At 40.7% G+C, this 19568-nt stretch overlaps 2 protein-coding genes across 3 annotated transcripts; both read right to left on the bottom strand.

Moving 5' to 3' along the window:
- Nucleotides 1-1200: 1200 nt before the first annotated feature.
- On the bottom strand, nt 1201-6791 carry LOC108233799 (cytochrome P450 2U1). The gene is made up of 5 exons (XM_017412525.3): nt 6264-6791; nt 4004-4654; nt 2482-2643; nt 2228-2395; nt 1201-2143 (listed from the first exon to the last, which is right to left on the bottom strand). Exons 1-5 carry the CDS (start codon nt 6676-6678, stop codon nt 1938-1940), a joined length of 1602 nt encoding a protein of 533 aa, XP_017268014.1. The 5' UTR covers nt 6679-6791; the 3' UTR covers nt 1201-1937.
- Nucleotides 6792-7681: 890 nt separating this feature from the next.
- sgms2a (sphingomyelin synthase 2a) lies at nt 7682-19327 on the bottom strand. 2 transcript variants are annotated; one of them, XM_017437686.3, is made up of 6 exons: nt 19181-19327; nt 13129-13618; nt 11912-12029; nt 10731-10884; nt 10199-10365; nt 7682-8348 (listed from the first exon to the last, which is right to left on the bottom strand). In XM_017437686.3, exons 2-6 carry the CDS (start codon nt 13575-13577, stop codon nt 8163-8165), a joined length of 1074 nt encoding a protein of 357 aa, XP_017293175.1. In that variant the 5' UTR covers nt 13578-13618; nt 19181-19327; the 3' UTR covers nt 7682-8162. The 2 variants fall into 2 exon arrangements, with proteins under 2 accessions (XP_017293175.1, XP_037830871.1); XM_037974943.1 differs by having other exon boundaries at nt 19185-19306.
- Nucleotides 19328-19568: the final 241 nt, after the last annotated feature.

Genomic DNA, 19568 nt, shown 5'->3' with positions numbered 1-19568 from the left:
GATTCTCGATTCATCCCATGGAGATACTTCTATTTATGAATTTGATTTTAATTATCCAACTTATTTCTGTTTAAAATTTGATTTAGAGAAAACTTTCTGTTTTCTGCACAGCATCTTCAACAGGCTTTTCACTCTATAGTAGAAAATAGCTACAAATTTGCTTTTTCTTCTTCAAGTGCTGAACTGTTTATTGTTAGCCAACAAAAGAAAAATATTGAAATAATCTTAAATAAACTAAACAAAGTCCTGCAATCTCACATTTCCTTTCTGTTACATTACAAAAACTTTAAAATCATGCAATGTAATTATAATTTTGTCTTAAAATAATGTCAGAATTTGACTTTTATAACTGCACTTTGTCCTGTTTAAATAGAGTTTTAGGGGTTTTTAAAGTTTTATGAAGGTTTAGACAGTGACAGATCACTTTATTATATATTCTTAAAAAAAGAAAACATATGAAGTAATACTGCGTCCAACGATTACATTCTAAAGCTTTATTTAAACACATCCAGTGGTTCATGAGATATTTTGCTAACAGACGGAGCTGATCCCAGTAGGTAAAAGTAACATTTTAAACAAAGATCTTCTGTGTTAGACTTCAGTGTATGTGTTAAGGTTGCCTCTCAGCTACTACCGCTCCGAATTTTAAGTCAATATCTGTAAAACTGACTGAAATGTTGTCATTTTTGTGCTGGCTGAGGTCAGCTAGAGGTGGTGGCCATCTTGAATAGGATTGACTCCTTAAGTTAATCTGTTGTAGATGTAATGATTACTTTCTGAGGGTTTCATTAAAATCTGTCCAGTTGTTTGGGAGATTTTTTTTTTCTTCTTAAAGATAGACATCGAGGTTTGAACAGCACCACGTACAGGTACAATCTGTCATGAATGAGACTATAAATATAGATATGATAAAGCATGACTTCAAGCATGAATAATTAAAAAAATGACAAGCTGATTAATTTAAATGTGTTTGGTTGTATTCACCTCAGTTAGACATGTATTAGCAGCTAACTAAATACACAGAAGTCCCTTTAAAGAATAAAAGAATGTGGAGTCAACTTTCAGTCTGACTGGAAGTTGACTGTTTCTAAAACTATAAGAAACCTTCCAGTCTATAAAACAAACAACACTGACCTCTGCTGGTCTGATAAAGAACTCCACTCCTTTTTAATGTTCTGGCATAAGAAAAGACAATTCGATAAAACTGTTTAATTTCATCATTTATTGTTTTTATAGAGCCACTCAGTTTCCCTTTGGCTTTGTTTACAAAATAATAATATTAATACCTTAATTTTCCTGACATTATCACTTCTCATCATCTGAAACAAAGTCTTTTTTTTGTCAACATTTCTCTCTAAGATGTTAAAAACTTACATTAGGTAACAAAAAAACTTATTTTTAAAAATAATGCTAAACACACAATAATTATAGTCACAATTTTAACACAGTTCCTTATGATAATCTCCTGGTATTCAAATGTCTCCAAAAAGCCAAATGAACATTTTTTTCTTTTTACTCTCTGGAGTAGAAAAATAAAAACCTTTCTTTAATATGCATTTGTGCAAAAAGTTTTAGTAAAACCCGCACGAAGAGCAGGTCATAAAATAAGACTATGATGAAATGTTTTACCCATCTATAAGTTAAATATTTTGCAAAAAGTGCTTTGAGAAGAAAGCATTTTTTAGAATAAATATTAAAAGTGCACCAAATTAATTTTGTAAAATCTTACTTTTGACTCTCTGATCAGTCTCATTTCATGACTTTCTACTGGAATGAGGACAAGAATCTTCCAATGACTTAATAATAAAGTGATTTGGGATGTCAACCGTACAGAAGTGCCACTCTTTGGGTATAAAAATATAAATCTATATACGACTAAAAACTAGATACTGCATCTGTCCCATTAGGAGACTTGAATCCTCATCTCTGGGTCCTGCCTAGATGACGTGTGTTCCTCTGTCCTCGCTCCGATCGTTCACGCACACCCTGAAGGGACACGGCGCCATCGTCAGCCCGAAGCGCCCCTGCAGGGACGGAGGCGGCGTCCCGTCCGGCAGTCTGAACCGGAAGGACTGCAGCAACCCGGTGACGGTCAGGAAGAGCTCCATCTTAGCCAGCTGCTCACCCATGCAGACCCGACGACCTGGGGGGGGAGGCACCGTTACGTCTCTGCTCGCACTCTGAAAGGACTCAAAAGACTCACGCAGGCAGGGGGGGGGGATCGTACCGATGCCGAACGGTATGAAGAACTCCTTCTTAAGCAGCTTGCCTTCGTCATCCAAGAAGCGCGTGGGGTTAAAAGAGTCCGGCTCGTCCCACACGGCGGGGTCCCTGTGCACCGAATACAGGTTGGGGAAAATAACCGTTCCTTTGGGAATCGTGTAGCCTCTGAACTCTGCAGGGAAGAGAGAAGGTCGGAGGACGGGTTACACGTCGGTTACGAGAGCTGCTGCTTTTCCTTTTGTGTCAGATTGTGGAGACCTGTTGTCTCTGAGGCCATGTGAGGAACACTGAGAGGAACCACCACGGCCAGCCGCTGCACTTCCATGATGGTGGCTTCGGTGAAGGGCAGACTTCCTCTGTCGGTCACGGACGGGAGCCGCCGTCTGCCCACAACTTTGTCTATCTCTGCCTGGACTTTGTCTGCAAACAGAAACCAGTTCTGACACCTCATCGAAAACAAGCAGCCCTGAAAGCAGGAAGTAAAGGAGACGAGGGTTCCCACAGAACCCTGACATTTTCACAATAAATCACATGAACACATGCTGTAAGCGATTCTCGCCGTTTTAACAATAAATTAGTCTTTTTTTCAACACTTCTTTACTCTACTCACAACAGCACTGTGCACACTCTGATGGGAAGGTTACTGTAAATTCACAGTGCACTCTGGGAAAATATTAGGCTGCTGTAAAATCAAACTATAGTAACACTAGCTTACTGTAAAAAGGTCCTTCATCTTGAAATGAAAGACTCTTCGTGATTTGAGAGTAATATCTTATTTAGTTTTTCTTTTATTTTAGCTTCAATAGTATGAAATCATCTTAAATGTGATTTTTTTTTCCCTGTGATGTTTGGCGTCCACTCAGTACCGTGTGGTTGGGTTTAAAGCTTCGGTCCGGTCGGCTCGGCTCGTCTCTCTGCTCTGACTGCTGACCTGATACAACAGGAGCAAATGATACGACTGTATGTAGTGATACATTACTGACGTGCTGCTAAAGTTAGTTTTACAGCAACGCTACTGAGAAATGGGAAAACTGCAGCCTGTAATGTACAGGATTTGTTTTGTTTTTACCGATAATTTTTTTTACGGTGTAGAAAACATGATGGAACCATCAAACTTTTCCTCGAGTGTCTCAGAAATATTAAAACCAGTTAACTGACAGGAGTTATTTCGCTGAAAGAGCATGTTTTTTTTTTTGCCTAAAAACATATGATTTTTTTTTTTCAGGAACTAAACATTACCTTTGGAACTGTAACAAATAATATTTAATTGACAATAAAGCACCACTGAATTTAATAGAATGACAGTATTCTGATCTACTCTTTTGGTCAGCATAAAACTGCATGTAACAGTATTTTAATAGTATTTTTCCCCCAAGAAAGTGATCCCTAACAAACTATTAGAGAGAAGCTATTAACACTGTGGTGTTTCTGTCCTTTAAAGTGTGGGAGAAACCGGACAGAGGAAGTGCCAAGTCTAAAAAAATATAACTATTCAGCAGAAAAAAAAATCTGAAAGTCTTGTTCAACACATCTTAATGTGTGGCTGCTGCCAAATTCAGCATCCCCCTCGATATGTTTACTGTTAAGAGTAAAATATGGGTTTATGAGATTTGCAAACCATTGATTTGTTTTTATGTACATTTTACACAAAGTTACCACTTTTCTGTATTTGGGGTTGTAGGTTTGTTTTCATTGGATTCACAGGGGTCACACTGTAATACTGTCTGCAAAAAAATAAACAAATAAATAAATAAACCAACTGGACTGCTGCTGCTTTTACCTTGAACGTCCGGATATAAGGCCATATAGAGCAGAGTCCATAAAACTGAATTAGTTGTGGTGTCAGTGCCAGCAATGAAGAGGTCTCCGATGATATAAAAGAGATAATCCTCTGTGAAGCTGCTGTCCTCCTCTCCCGCAGCCCGCCGCGCCAGCATCTCTATCAGGTACATGTCTGCGAGATCCCTGGGGTTTTCGGGATCTAACGTCTCCCGGTGATTTGCGATGATCCTCTTGAGGAACACCGTGATGTCCCGCTCCACCTGCCGCAACTCCTTGAAGACCCCGAACGGCAGATAGTAGAGGAGGGAGCAGACGTTGATGAGGATGGCGGCGCTGTTGATGCAGATCTCCAGGCCGCGCGCCATCAGGCCCAGGATGGCGCGGAACTCGGGATCCCCGTGGTGGAAGCGCTGGCCGAGTATGAGCGAGCAGACGACGTTGGACACGGCGTTGCTGATCAGCGGAGCCGGGTCCACGCCGGTGCCGCCGCTCTCCCCGTTCAGCCTCAGCAGCTCGGCCTTGATGGTGACCAGGCCTCGCTGGATGCAGGGCTCCAAGCTCAGCTTTCCCAGGCCGAAGCTTCGCAGCGTTGTGTGGCAGAACTTGCGCTGCTTTCGCCACACTGGCCCGTACGGCGCAAAGACGATTCCTGACGATAAACAAGAAGAGGGTTGGGGGGGGAGAAGAATAGCTCACGTCACTTATCTTTCAGTTAGAGCCGTTTTTGTGTTGGCTAATGTCCGTTAGCTGTAGCAGCCATCTCAAACGAAGTTATCTCTTAAAGGTGATAGGCTGTAGATGTAGGAGTTATGATTACCTCCACTCAGAAAGACCACTGCAGAGATTTGCACCTGCAGCCGTTCTGCTTCGAGGCATCCGTGCCAACCACCTGAAAAGCTACCGTATTTTTTGAACTTTAAAGCACACTTCAAAGCCTTCAACCGTGCGCCTTACAGTCCGGAGCACCTTATATATGTAAGAAGTCGTGATGTTTTAGTACGACTTTGGTAAACTACAAAGGCTCAGTTATAGTCGTGTTGCGCAGAGCTCTGTGCACGGCGAGCAGACCTGAGCGAGCGGTGGAGGCGTTTATACTTGACGCTTACGTCGGTGCAGTATTCTCTTCTCTTCTTTTCAACGCTGCTTCAGTTCATTGAGGTTTGGAGACATTAGTTTCTGCGCCATGGTCCCACCACAACCTTTCACTCATGTATGGACTTTGACTGGACCATTGCAACACCTGGATCTATTTATTCTTTTTTTTATTTTTATCTTATTTCAGGCGTTCTGTTGCAGTTTTGGGATCATTGTCCTGCTGAATCATGACCCTTGCGACAGCCGAGCTTCGGCTGTCAAAACAGATGGCCTCGCATTTGAGTCTGGAATATTTTGGAAGAGAGAGACTCAACGACTGCGAGGTGCCCTGATCCCGTGGCTGCAAAAAACAAGCCCGGATCATCAACCTGCGCCACCGTGCTTCACAGTTGGTGTAACATGTTTGTGTTGACGTGCTGTGTGTTCAGTTTTGGTTAAATGTGTTGCTGTGCGTTACACTGCACCCCACATTTCTACTTTGGCCTCGTTTGCTCAGAAGACATTGCTCCAGACGTCTTGTGGTCCATTTAGACGAAACTTTCCAAAATCCAAGTCGTGTTTTTTCTGGAGATAACAAGTCATCCTCACTCAGTCTTTCTCTGATTGTCCTGATGTGAACATTTAACCTGCTAACTGAGGCCAGTAGAATTTTTTGCAATTTCTCTGAGCATTGCACAGTCTGACCTTAGGGTGAATTTCCTACGATGTCCACTCCTGTGAAGAATGGCGGCTGCTTCAAATGCTTTCCTCTTGCGAAATAATCGTTCTCACAGTGGAATGATGGACTCTGCATTGACTTGAACATGACCTTTAACCCTTCCCAAGTTGATGGGGCAGCAAAATCACTTCTCTAAGGTCCCTGCTGATGCCTTTCCGCCCTGGCATTGTACTAACACACACCTGTATGACTCAGAGCAGCGAACAGCCCAAACTCCTGCTTTTATAGAGGCAATGAGCAATAATTAATTTATTGCATAGTGGAATCTGTTGTGTGTGCTTTTCATACACTTCAGGTTAGATTTAAGTAGTTTTAGAACCCACTTTTATTCCTGACATTTAAAACCTTACAATTTATTTTCCATATTCTTGCTTCTGTGTTAAGAGTCTGTGAACACCCTAGAAAAATTAGAGGAACTAATCCTTTAACGCAAGCAGTAACGTACCTCTGCGCTTCGTCAGGATGGAGATGGAGGGCACGTCCGGTCTGTCTGAGAACACGTCGGGATGGTTCGACAGAGCGTCCCTCACCACTTCATATCCATTCAGCACGACCGCCAGCTGACTACCCACGAACAGGCTGTAGATGTTGCCGTACAGGTCGGCTTGGGACGTCAAAGCCTCCATGACGCTGACGTGGTCGCGCCGCTGTCCGAACCTGCCCCTCAGAGCTGGGGGCACGAGGAAGCCGCCGAAGTTGCCGACGACGGGCCACGGCTTCGGACCCGGAGGGATGTTTGTGTACGCGCCCGCCCGCCTCCGATAGAAAGCGGCCAGGTAAAAGGCCAGCAGGAAGACCGCTAAGGGCACTACGTGGGAAGGCGACAGCGTGACGTGCCCCAGCCACGAGAGCGTGTCCATGGCGGCCGAGTTCAAGAGGAGCAGGAGCGAACGAGCGGCTAGAGACCGCAGGACATCTCCTGAAGCGGAGCGTACGCCTCCGTGCCGAGCTCGCGCTCTCTCTGTGTTGTTGTTGTCCCGTGCAAGTAAATGTTATTCTGGTGCTGTGTTCCTATTGGCTGCCGCCGCTGCGCCTGGGCTTTTACTGCCCTGATCTTTGTCTTGCAGGCTTCAGGCTGCAGACAGTGGTACTTGGAAAAAAGGCACCAAGAAATGACTTATTTAGTACTTATATATTTATTTATTACTAATTACTCCTTACTGTGTTTCTTTTGTTTTAATTAGTTTTTTTTTGGCTTTGAACCCAGCACGACTTCCTACTAAAGAGCCAGAGCTATTTTCAATGAAAGTCAGAATGAAAGAACCCATATGGTTCGGAATAGGTGGCCAAAAGCTCCAGTTTGGTTTGGTCTCATCAGTCCCAGAAACAGTCCCTGTTGCTGTAATGTGCCGTACGAATAAAGCTACCTTTACTTGCCTAGTAATGATGTGGTAGACCAGGGAAAAACTAATCTGAATTATTCCTTGCATTAAAGATCAGACATCTGATAAATATTTTATGAATAAATTGGAAAACAACTCCCCAAATTTTACCAGATAGTTTACACTGAAAAGTTAGATTTTTTACACAGGTGTATAGTTATTGTTCCTTCTCTAATCATACTTAAAATCTGTGCAAGTCCTTTAATTTGCTCTTTAATAGCTTAATGTTCATATGAAATCATTGCTGCCCTAGAGAATTAAACAACTCACTTTTTAAATGGTTTAGTTTACAACATTTTAAATCGGTTATTCATTGTTTTGTTTGGATGGTGTTTGTCAGAATTGAATGCATTGTCTACAGAGACTAGAAATGAACTTCAAAGTGGGAAAATTAAAGTTGAGCAAAAATATTTTATAGTTTCAGTTTATAACACAAACAATTTGGTTTGATTTACTACTTAATGAAACAAAAGCAGCACGCTGAAGCTCGACTTTGCTTTAATACAACGTTACAATGTCAAGACTAAAGCTTGGTTGTTTAAATTCATGGCTACGAACATGAATACAAAATGATAATAAAGCACATAAAAAACAACAACACAAAGACCGAGAATGGCATCTGTGGTACATCTACGGATGTTGAACACACTAAGGCACCTTGTGGTTTAAAGTACACTGATGTATTGAGGTAAAAATAATCCAAATGTTTAACATGGAGGAGCTACGGTGGCAGGTCCAAGATCAACATCAAGTACGAGCGACAAACCTGGAAGTATGCTGCAAAGATAAACTGGCCCTTCATGAGGAAAAGTCAAAAAACAGCAACGACTCCGCACTTTGCTTCATAAATAAATCACAGTGGCAAAAAAATAGAGACATTAGGACGCAACTGTGCATTAAGTACGCTTTCGGTTCCTGTCATTCAACAAATAAAAACCACTTTAGTGGGTTATTTAGCGTGGTCACTCCTCTCGTGTGCTCTGCACCATGGAGTACTTCTTGCAGGGGCTCTTCAGGCAGGCGGGGGGCCAGGTGATGGGCCAGCCGTAGGAGCACGACACCGAGGTTTGGACGTTCCTCTCGAACAAGTTAAACAGGGGGTTCCACCAGGTGTTGGTGAGGTAGTTGTCGGGCGAGCATTTCAGAGTCTGTTGAGATATAAGAGTCATTTTAATAAACATGTCTGTAACAAGCAGAGATTTGTAGTTTGTCTATGTTAGGATGGCTTCTAATGGTTGAGCATCTGAAATCTTGTATTAAAATGCTCCCCTGTACTCTTTAAAACAGTGTTACTGACATCCAAAATAAAAATTAGCACAAGTTATTTTTAAAATTTAAAAAAAAGAAGACTTGTTAATATTTTGTTGGACCACATTTGTTTTTTTTCTATGTCATGCACTGACAGATGCTTTGTTATCACAAGTTCATGCAATGTCCCAACATTTCTGTCGGTTCTGAGTTGCATTAAATTTTTGAGATCTTGTACTGATGATGAGAAAGGTAAACTAGCATTTAAAGTGTTTTCCCATCACATTTTAAGAATTTCAATATTATATATTATAACAAGAGAGAAGGAAGGTGTAAGCCACAAAGTACAAACGCCCCCTAGTGGCTGGTTGCAGTACAACCTTTAAGTCCTGCCCCTTAATGTAAACAAATAGCACATTTTTCTGACTAATTAATAAAAACACATTTCAGGTCATTTTTCCAGGTGTTAATTTTTGTTGATTAATGCAGTGTTTACTTTACTGCTGTATGCTCAAATATGCATTTCTGCTTATTTACATTTAGTTTTAATTACTTATTTGAGACTTCAGTGTGTCGTGTTTCACTGTGATTGACAATGTGACGACCTGTTAGTGAGTTGGGAGGGTGTGTAGGCACAACTTTCATATCGATGGCACAGTACATTCCTAGTGGGCAGACTCTGGCTCCAAAAATAAAACATGGCAGGGACCAAAAACAAACAAACAAACAAAAAACTGACATCTTGGCTTCAGCTTTGGACAGTGGTAGATAATGGAGTCACTTCATCCATTTTAGTTTATTTTGATATCATGTGTGAAAACAGTGTCTAGTGCACCCTGAGCCACTCTTTCACTATCTGAGCTCAACAAATCCTGGCATTGTCGGCTTGGAATATACCCGTGTCATCAAATAAGAAAAAGAAAACAAAAAACGTATGAACCAAAACCTCAGATGTTTAAGACTGTTTTCAAAGGTTTGTAGCATGATAAGGTACACCATTTACCATGATGGCACCACCACTCTAGAGTAGAATTAATGGAAAAACATCAAACCACATGACCCTTTATCACCCCTTGAGACTTTAGTTTTAATTGCTTTGCCGATAAGCAGTTTTAAGCTATTTAGTCCCAATATATTAAGTTTTTTTTTTCAACATGAGTGTGAAAACATTCTTCTGAGAGTTCTGTGGGTTTGCCCCTATCTTTTTAGGTTTTAATAATCACATGCACACTTTACACTCAGTTTTAGTGATTTTAACCACCTATAAAGGTGTCTTGTCTGCTTAATGTTGACCAGTAATTTCATATTTCTGAAACATAGAAAAATAATTTCCATAACAACAGGATTTAGCATCTAACACAAATGTCCAAGCAATGAGAAGCTGATCGATGCATCAGTTGGAGCTGGATAATTTGTTGCAGACTGAAACCTATAAGTCACAGGTGATGCTCTTAATCACTTGCTTAGTGAAATGAGGTGTTTTATTCTCTGTAAAGGCAGTTTTGTGTTCTTAATGAAACAAGAGATCATTTAGCCCCCCTCTTCAGTTCAAGCCTGTTATTATGCCCACTAGAGGGGGCAAACTGAACATTTTGAGAGAGAAAGACAGCATTTTCGCAGACTATGTATGTAAAATAAAATGTTTCAAATTTTAAAATCCAAAAAGAATTTCACTCTCTCTCTCTTTCACACACACACACACACACTTGGACAGAAACATACAAACTGTTAGCCATTTTTGTGCTCTGACCTGTAAGTTGGCCATGGTGTGATACCACCAGAACAGCCGAGAAGTGATAAAGTAGGCCACAACCACATCCACACTGTAGTGTTCGTGTGCCACCAAGATGCAGACCACACCGACAGCACTCAGCAGCCAGCACATGAGATGATACCACCAAAACGACCGAGGGGAGTCTGAAGGGAACGGAGGACAAGAGTCAGTGTTCACAACAACACCGATAAGTGATCTGTTCTTCGACGACTTTACTAAAAGAAAAATATACAGAGAGACTTGGTGAAACTAAGACAAATATTCAGCACACAGCCTGTTCCAAAACATACACCAAGAATGTCATATCTTTAACTCAAAGTGTCAAATTTTAAATTTCTGACAGTAAAACAAAAAATGCAGCTCTATGTAAAAAAAACGAAAAAAAACCCAACAACCTCCCAGTGTGTCTTACACAATGAGAATAAAGTGCTTCATTCAGTATTTCATTAAATATTAATGGGAAAAAGCTCATGAATTATTCCAGGCGAGCAATCTTTGGAGTACTCACACTCTTTGATGAACAGGTAAGTGAGGGTGAGCATCACTGTGTGTCCGCTGTAGAGGAAGTCTCCGCACAACAGATGGGAGTTTGTCATGGAGAGGCCCCCGCCTGAAATCAGCCGTAAAACTCGCTGGATTTTGGCCTGCGTGTCTCCCTGAAGCTGAGAGGGAACAGGAAGGGAGTAAAGACGGAGGTCTGCACTGGATTTGTTGTCAAACTGAAGCGATAGTTTAGAGTTTTCTGAAGTGGGGCTCTGTGGGAAAGTTAGGGGCAAATAATATCTTTCCTGGTGTAGATAGCTCTTTTACAACCTCACTATGGAGAAATAGAGGATATACTTTCTGAGTAATTTGGAAACACGAGTCGAGCACTCTCCAGTCAAAACTGATCAGGTTTTCCCATCTGACCACATGGAGGATCATGGGACCACTCTTGATTACAAGAACATGTTCCCAAATCACAGGAAATGTGCAAAACATGTATTTCACATGTTTCACATATGCTTCCCATGTTAATTTAACACGTTCTCATATGTAAAAACATGCTTTTACATATGGGAAATTAATGCGTTAACACCAGAAACATGCCAATCAAAATGTATTTGACATGTTAATTTGGCATATTTTTACACGTGATGTTTTTCTGTAGGGGATACCTTTTCCATAGAACCTCAGTTCAAAAGATCTGAACTCTCACCTTAAAGCAGCAAAGAATACTTGCTTCCATTTATTTGTCTTTTCCAACAACAATTTTTTTTTTTTTTGCAAATTTTAAAATCAAAATGAGTTTTGGAACTGTTTGTTCTGCCTGACCAAAAGCAGCTCACCTTCACATCTGACAACACGTAATGATTTTTTTTTTTTTTCAAATCATGCTTACTTCTTTGTTTCTTTTTTCTAAGAACTGCTTACTTGGCAAGCTCATGATGACAATGTGAGCAGGAAATTACTAGAAAACAAAGACTTCTACAGCATTTTTCCACCGTACACCACAATGTTTTTGCTCGGACTCCGAGGCTCCTCGGTGCTGCTGGTCCACCGGGAGCAGTGAAAGCTGAAATGGCCTTTTTCCCACAAGCTGCTTCTCTTGCACTGCTGCGCAAAACAAGTCCTACAGATTTATGCTGGTGTGGATTCCCGGTCCTACAGATTCCACAGGGTTGCCTCTGGTTTTCATTTGCCACTCACCTTGGGAGCGCAGTTCATGTGCATGCCAGGCACAGGCAAGGTGGTGACGTACATCGTCACACAACGGTACAAGTACAGGGTGCCGATGAGGAAGAGGAACCGTCTCATTGCTATTGATCTGTGAACGGGAACGAAACAGTCACCACCGAGAGTGTGAAAGAGACAGTTCAGACCTGATGAAGTCGGGTTCTGCAGAAAGGTTTTGAATAAATAATACATTACCTGTTGTACACAGCTCTTTGAGCAACAAGAGTGTGGAGAGAATTAGTTTAATTCTGACTGGCTAATCTAATTGGAGCCAAAACTAAAGTGAGTGACTGCCATCTCAAACATTTAATATAGGTTTGTGCAAACATTATTTCATGAACCTTTCATCTCATCGTCAGTTTCACATTACATGAGAACCACTGCTATGGACAACAAGGGAAAACATGCAAATAAACATTGTTCCATTGGCCCATTCACCTTCAATTAGATGAAAACTGTAAACAAATTTCTGACTTCGCCACCGTTTCAACAAGCGGTCTACAACAAGTAAAAAAAAAAGTTGATAACCTTTTCACAGAATCCCATTTCAAAAGATGTGAACTGCTGCTTTAACATTTCCATCAACACAGTTTTCAGCTGTAATTAATGAGGTGTACAAAATTTATACAACATATTTACTCAAATATAGAAAATGCTGGAGGACAGGAGACATTTAGGTCAACTTCTTGCCAAACCCGAGGCAGATTAGCTATAAAACAAATTAGGTTCTATTAACCTAGATTTACGTTACACCAAAATCTTACACAGTGCAAACATTATTAAACCTATAAGATTTTAATGACACGCGCTGATAAAATGAGAAAAACTCTATAAAGTGTGAATGACTGGCAGCTCTAAAATTCAAACTAAAGGCATTTATGTTAGATAGTTCATATAAGGAAATCTTTATTGCAGAGAAAATCACAGCTAAACTAACTCCAAGAACTTTCTGAATAATTTGGAAACACGAGCCAAGAACTCTCCAGTCATGCACCCAGCACAAATAAATATTAAACCTCAACCAACTTTATTCTTCTTGCACGGAAAAAAAAACTTCTCCCCTCATTTAACCTATATGTGTGCTTTTGTTTATAAGTCATGGTACGAACATGCCACAGAAACTACTACATCTCTCTTTAAAAATAAAAACACATGCTTGTGTTGTGCGTAGCATGACAGATGGTGTTTACCTGTGTTTAAAAAAGACCAACTGGATCAACCAAATGGTCAGCAACACGATCCCGTTGACCTCCGTTACTGTAAACGCCCACTTGACTCTGTCAATGTAGTCGAAGAACTTATCAGGAAGAGGCGGATTGCTCTCCTTGGGCGGGACCCTCTCGTGCACAACTGTGATGACGATCGTTGTCAAGACCAAGTTGAAAGTGGCGTAAAAGAAAGCGATCACCGTCTTCCACCACTCCGAGGGCAGAGGGTTGACTTTGGACTCCGGCACGGGGATCTTCACGTAGTCGTTGTGCCGGGTTATGCCTTTCCGAAAACCTCTCGTTGAGTCCTCGCCGCCTGGCGCGTGGACGGGGCAGGGTTTTGTTGTGCTGGGAGCAGAACCACCCTCCATTCCTGAGTTCAGATGGTCAGCGGCACAGTCGCCGGTATTGGGATGCTCCCTTGACGCCATAGGTTCCTGCTCTGCCCACCAACAGGAGTGGAGGTTTTTAGCTGCCAAGAGAGAAAAAGGACAAAAAGGTTGGAGCCAAGCTGAACCGAACGTGTGAAAGAGCTAAAATCATAATGAATGTAAACATGAAGGTACTGAAAATAAGTCATGATAATGATTTTCTTTGTAATACATGAAGAGGTAGGCTTCTGGTTTCAGACAGTTTTTGTATTCTGTTAAATGTAAGCTGACGCCAAATGTATAATACTGATAACTTCTCCTCAGAGAGAGTTAAAGCTCCACATGAGAGCTTAACGCTCCACCCATGTCTTGTGGCTTCGGTCTTCTTACCATCAGATTCTGATGTTTGATGTTCACTTCGGTCTTGGTTCTGCTCTGACTAGCCACTAGCCCATCAATGTGGTCAGAATTAAACTGTCTCCCCAAACCGAGGCTGCTCAAAAAAGCCATCTACAACAGGTAAGCTATTGACCGTTTGCAACCTTTTCCACAAAACCCTGATTGAATTTGGTCTGTGAACACATTTAGGATACTATTTCTGTGAGATGCCATAAAACTTGTTTTGAGGAGGTTCTAATGGCACCCAGAAAATAAACAAAATCAGGAAAGTTGTGCTATTGTTGTGCTGTTGTCAGTTAATGACCCGAGCGGGAGTGCACTGCTGCCTGAAAGGACTTCAGTGCCTTTAAAAGCCCCATTAACAGATTTAAGGGATGTTGCTATCAGGGCTGAAATACATCGAAACGGATTTCCTCTGGGATTCACGCAGAATGCTACTTTACGTTTGGGGCGGGGGTAAAATAAAAAAAACATCAGGAGAAAAGATAGATCTAAAAATGTTTGTGCTCAAGAGAGCTGCTGAATGTATCGGGTTTCCTCGTAATCTGTTTTGAGAGCAAAAAGGACAACAGCAGAATGCCCTGACCAACCCTGGGCTAATGGATAAATGAAGGAACCAACTTGTGATAGGCTTTAATGGCTCATAGGATACAAGAGAATTTGACAAGAGAAAAAAGAGAAAAAAAGACATTATAGGTTAATTACAATGCGGTGTTGTGTGAAATGTACATTTTTCTTTCAGCCTTTGATGCACATTTTTGATCCGACATATTTCATGTTGGTTGACTGCAGAGGATGTATCGTTCATGTGATTATTTTCTGAATCAAATATCTGGCGTTAAATTCTCGCGAACATTTTCCGCTTTGGACTCGTTTTCCATAAGCGCGCTGTATTTTCCCACTGGAGCACCAAGCATTCAGAGAGGATGGGTGGTGCTGGAAAACTGAAATAAAAAAAACCCTTTTCCACACGGCAACAGGCAGTTGTAATGAAGAACTTGGCTGCCTCCACGCTGTCAGGCTATTTCAGGACAGGTCCACCAGTTGCTTCCAGGGCTGTGTTTTACTCTGGGAGAACCAAGGTTTTTCTCTCTATTTTGGGGTCCTTATAATAACACGTCGCTTTCGCTGGCCAGTCATTTCTCGTCTCTGCATCACGTAGACCGTCCTCATCAAAGTGAGGGCGGAAAATAAACGCCACTGGAAGTGGCCCTGCCCTGAATAAACCCACTGAAACTCAAGGATGAGCTGAGCAGGGGAACAAACATTCACTGCCCCGCTGAAGTAAAAACGCTGGAGCGACAGACTGAGTGTAAAACACTTTGTTACAAACACAGGATACGACATGCTTACACAAATGAAAGCTATAAATATTTTAAGAAACATATTTTTAGGATTGTAATGGCCAAAGGCCTATAGAAGCATGCTTATTATGTTACTATGTTGTTGTAAAACAATAAGCTGATTATTTTTAGCTCCTACTACACCAGATTTTAGCTCAATATTTGAAAAATTAACAACATTATAGCTATCTTTGTGTTGGTTATGGTCAATTAACCATGGAAACCAAGTTAATCAGTTGCTTACTTTCTGAGAATTTCATTAAAATCCATCCTCTGGTTCATGAGATATTCTGCTAGCAGCCATACAAAACACACAGGCAATCTATCATCACCCATCTTTCATGGTGGTGAGTGACGATCAGTATTATCAGTACTCAGTATTACGCAGATGTATAAATCTCTTGGAGCAGCTCTTGTATAAAGGCGAAATAATGGTCAAGTGTTCTCAAACTTGACTAGAAGATCTGCTTAAATCTGAGCTCGCAGCATGGTTGGACTCCAGAAAGCCACAGTCGGACATGTTGAAAACAAATGGAAGAAAGCATTAAAAGCCACTTTAAACCTCTGTTACACTTGAAGGGCCCGACTAAAGAACGCTTTAAGTGCAAACCGTATAATAGCCTTTAATTCAACGGTCACTTCTTAGCAGCCAAAGGCAGCTCTTACACTGGCTGGTAATAACCATCAGCCCAGCAAGGGCCACAGTCCTCGCTGATGGGTATTGTTGGATTTCTGCAATCTGTCAAAGCAGACTCTCAATTACTTAGTCATTCTAAATGCTTACATATACGTAGTGGATTTCAAATAAGAAAAACAATAAATTACTGGCAATTTAATTTAGAGGTTTTTTTACAGTTCATTTACTGTAATTTATTTTATTGCTGTAAATTGAATTACAGTAAATTAACATTTAAATACCAGTAAATTACCGTTAGATGAGACAACAGCATTGTACCATTATTTTATGATTCATGTACAGTATATTACTGTATATTGGATAACAGTAAGCTGTTAGTTTTTGTTGTAATTTTACAAAATGTGCACATCAGTTTACAAAAGATAATGAAATCTGCAAATTCACAAATTTATTTTAAATTTACAAAAAAGAGAGAATACAGATTCAGTAAAATGTTTTTTTAATTCACAGACCTTATTGTCAGGTCTTTGTGAAATAATGACCATAACCTCAATTGCTGGATAAAGTATAAAGTTGAGGTAAAATAGCAACAACAACAGTAAAACGCTTGCTCACGGAGAATGGTGGGACTAGTAAAGGATTGTTTTTGTCCACAGCTTGAAAAAATAAAATACTGTATTATGCTGTTAAATTGAGATGAATTACAATTGTTTACTGTTACTGCTTAACAAACTAAATTAACTGTAAATGAATATGTTAAGTGTAGTTATTCAACAGTACTTTCTAGTTATTATGAAATACAGCAAGACACTGCTGAAATTCACTGTAAAGTTACAGAAATCCGTTACAGTGATAGAAGGCAAACAGACTTTGATTAATTCAGAAAGTCATAAACTAAATATTAACTCAGCAGAATTGCTCTCTTCAGGAGAGACCTGAAGAGAGCAATTCATACGAGAAAACTCAAGAAACAAACGTGAAGCTGTATTGTACATCAGGCTGAGCTGAAAGCCATTTGATTTGCAGTCCTGGTCAACAGTTGCCTAAAACTTTTACTGCTGCCTAACACAAGTCGCAGCAGATTACATACGTGTTTATCAGGTTTGCTTGGGATGCCTGTCAGATGTGAACTAGAGACATCACATTTTCTGCAAAAATACAGTGAAAATGCTGGGTACTGAATGACATTGCTGACATTTCCTGAAAAAAACTGGAACAAAATTGTTAAAGCTAAAAGAAGCAGAAAACTAGCTGAAAGCTAAAAGTTGCTAAATGCTAGTTTAAAGCCAAAAGTATCAAAATGCTAGCTACAAGTAGCAAAAGGCTAGCCAAAATCAAAATGTAACAAATGCCTAACTAAAAGCTGAAAGTAGAAAAAAAGTCAGCTAAAAGTAAAAATAGCAAAAGGCTGGCTGAAAGCTAAAGGCAGCAAAAGGCTAGCAAAGACTCTGAAAAGGCTATAAAGAAGTTAAACATAGCAAAAGGCTTGCTAAAAGCTTAAAATATTAAAATTCTGGCTAAAAGTGGTTAAAAGCTAGCCACAAACAGCAAAAGATTAGTTAAAGTTTTAAAAGAGCAGGACGATAGTTAAAAGTCAAAAGCAGCTGAAGGCTAGCTACAAATTAAAAGTTACAAAAGGCAAGCTAAAAGAGGCAGAAATGTGGCTAAACCCTCAAATTAGCAGAACAGTAGCTAAAAGTAGCATAAGAGGACATAAACACCATGCTGAAGCAGATTTCTAGGAGAATTAGGAAGTTCTCTTAATGAAGCTTGAAGTAAGTGAAGACTTCTCAATATGTTGATATGGGAAAAATGTAAATAAAGTAAAATATTTTTAAAAGTATAAAAGTTACAAAAAATAAAACCCTCCAAAAGTCATTGGCACCATCTTTTGAATGAGCTGAATGTTTGGCTACATGAGTGGCTAAAATAGACCAAAACATGCAGCTTTTACACAGTAATGGCATTTCTAGCCTTGGGGGGGTTTGCACATTTTGAAACTTACCTGTAGCAGCAAAACCGTAAACCAGTCATCATACGATGCGTCTGCACCTTATTAATGAACACGAACTTGTGGTACCGTCTGTTGTAATAAAACCCCACTTTTCTCACTTCTCTCTTTCTGTTTAGTCATCGTGCCACTCATGAGACTTACGGTTTGTTTTTCTACCACTAACGTCTGAACTGACTGCGGTGTGCTGTCAGGGCAGTTAGCGGCAAAAAGAAGAAATGCTGTGAAGAAATGCGCGGCATGCCTGCAACTGGACTAGCTTCCATTTCATAATTTTGCACATTTTACTTATTTTAAATTTGATACATTTGCATATTTCATAATGTGCACGCTTCTAATTTAGTTTTGTATTTCAGCACATTTTACAAAACTATAATATCGAAATACTATTGGAGTTCAAGCTTATACACCACTGGGGAAATCTAGTTTTATTCATTTTTGGACACACGTCCTTGTGCATTCACTAGGGAGTGCTGCAGCACCCTCTGCACCCTCACTTCCCAGGGCCTTGGACGCTGCACGTGTGGATTGCGATAATGATAAATTCTCAGCACATTGTGTGGCTGTGGCACACCTAAAGCCCAAACAGTAAAGAAGAACAACAACGCCACCTGAAGCTGCTCAGCCAATCCCATTCTAACCCTAAAAAGAGGTCCAATATTTCAAACAGCTCAAAACAAAAATAGTCCCCAGCATGTGAGGACTAACCTCTAATCTTGTGGGTTCCACTGTGTAAGCAGATGTGGGCTGCTGGATACTCAGGGCTGGGTGTCTCCTCTGCCTCTCCTGTATTACAGGGTGGCAGTTTGTCACACTTCATGTGGGCCCCACAGCCACATCTGAAGTTTACTTTTGGGCTGTGAGCACAGTAGCCCCACACAGTGTTAAACACCAGCTTCCAATTGAGGCTGGGTGGGGCATCAGGTCATCCTGTAATTAAGCCCTCTAGTTTCTCTCGGAGCTATTAACAGAACATTTATTAAAGAAAAAAAAAAGAAGCCAGATTTATTAGAAAGATACGCATGGTTTCCTACAGGCTATCGTTCAGAAACAGGCTATTTTAGGCTCGCATTATTATATCCACTGACATTTTCAGACAGCAAAGGAAACTTTTTTGGCTCACTCCTATTATTAGCTGTAGAGCATATTTGTAAACAAGACAAAAAAAAAAGTTGGATGCCATCCTTTCAGTCCCACCTATAAGGCTAAATATAGTCCTCTGAAGAAGCAGATCGAGCTATCTGTTGTTGTTGCACAGCTTGAAGCATCCTACCTGCCTTGAAGGGGCCTCCCAGCTGCTCTTCCTGGAGTTGCAGATGTCTGACTCCCCGATGCTGCTGCTGCTGCTGCTGCTGCTGCTGCACCCTGTCTGCTCTCAGCTCCTCACAGGCTGGACTGGAGCATTACACGACAGAGCTGCTGGCTTTTTATGAAGCGCTCCTCCCTGATCGCCCTACATGTTCTGAGAAGCATCCAGCCTCCCGCCTCACATCCCCTTTAATTCAGAGCATCTCTCCTCCTGTAATCAGGGCACGCATCTCTCTCTGTCTGTGATGTGCTCATTTAACAGAGCTGCTCCTGAAAATTAACACCTAGAATCATTTATTAGAAAAAAAAAAAAAACAAGAACAAGAAAAAAAAAGTTTTTTACAATTTTTGAG

The sequence above is a fragment of the Kryptolebias marmoratus genome, linkage group LG3 (assembly GCF_001649575.2).
Source record: "Kryptolebias marmoratus isolate JLee-2015 linkage group LG3, ASM164957v2, whole genome shotgun sequence".
Lineage (NCBI taxonomy): Eukaryota > Metazoa > Chordata > Actinopteri > Cyprinodontiformes > Rivulidae > Kryptolebias > Kryptolebias marmoratus.
The sequence above is the reverse complement of the archived record's forward strand: the minus strand, read 5'-3'. Positions and strand labels throughout refer to the sequence as shown.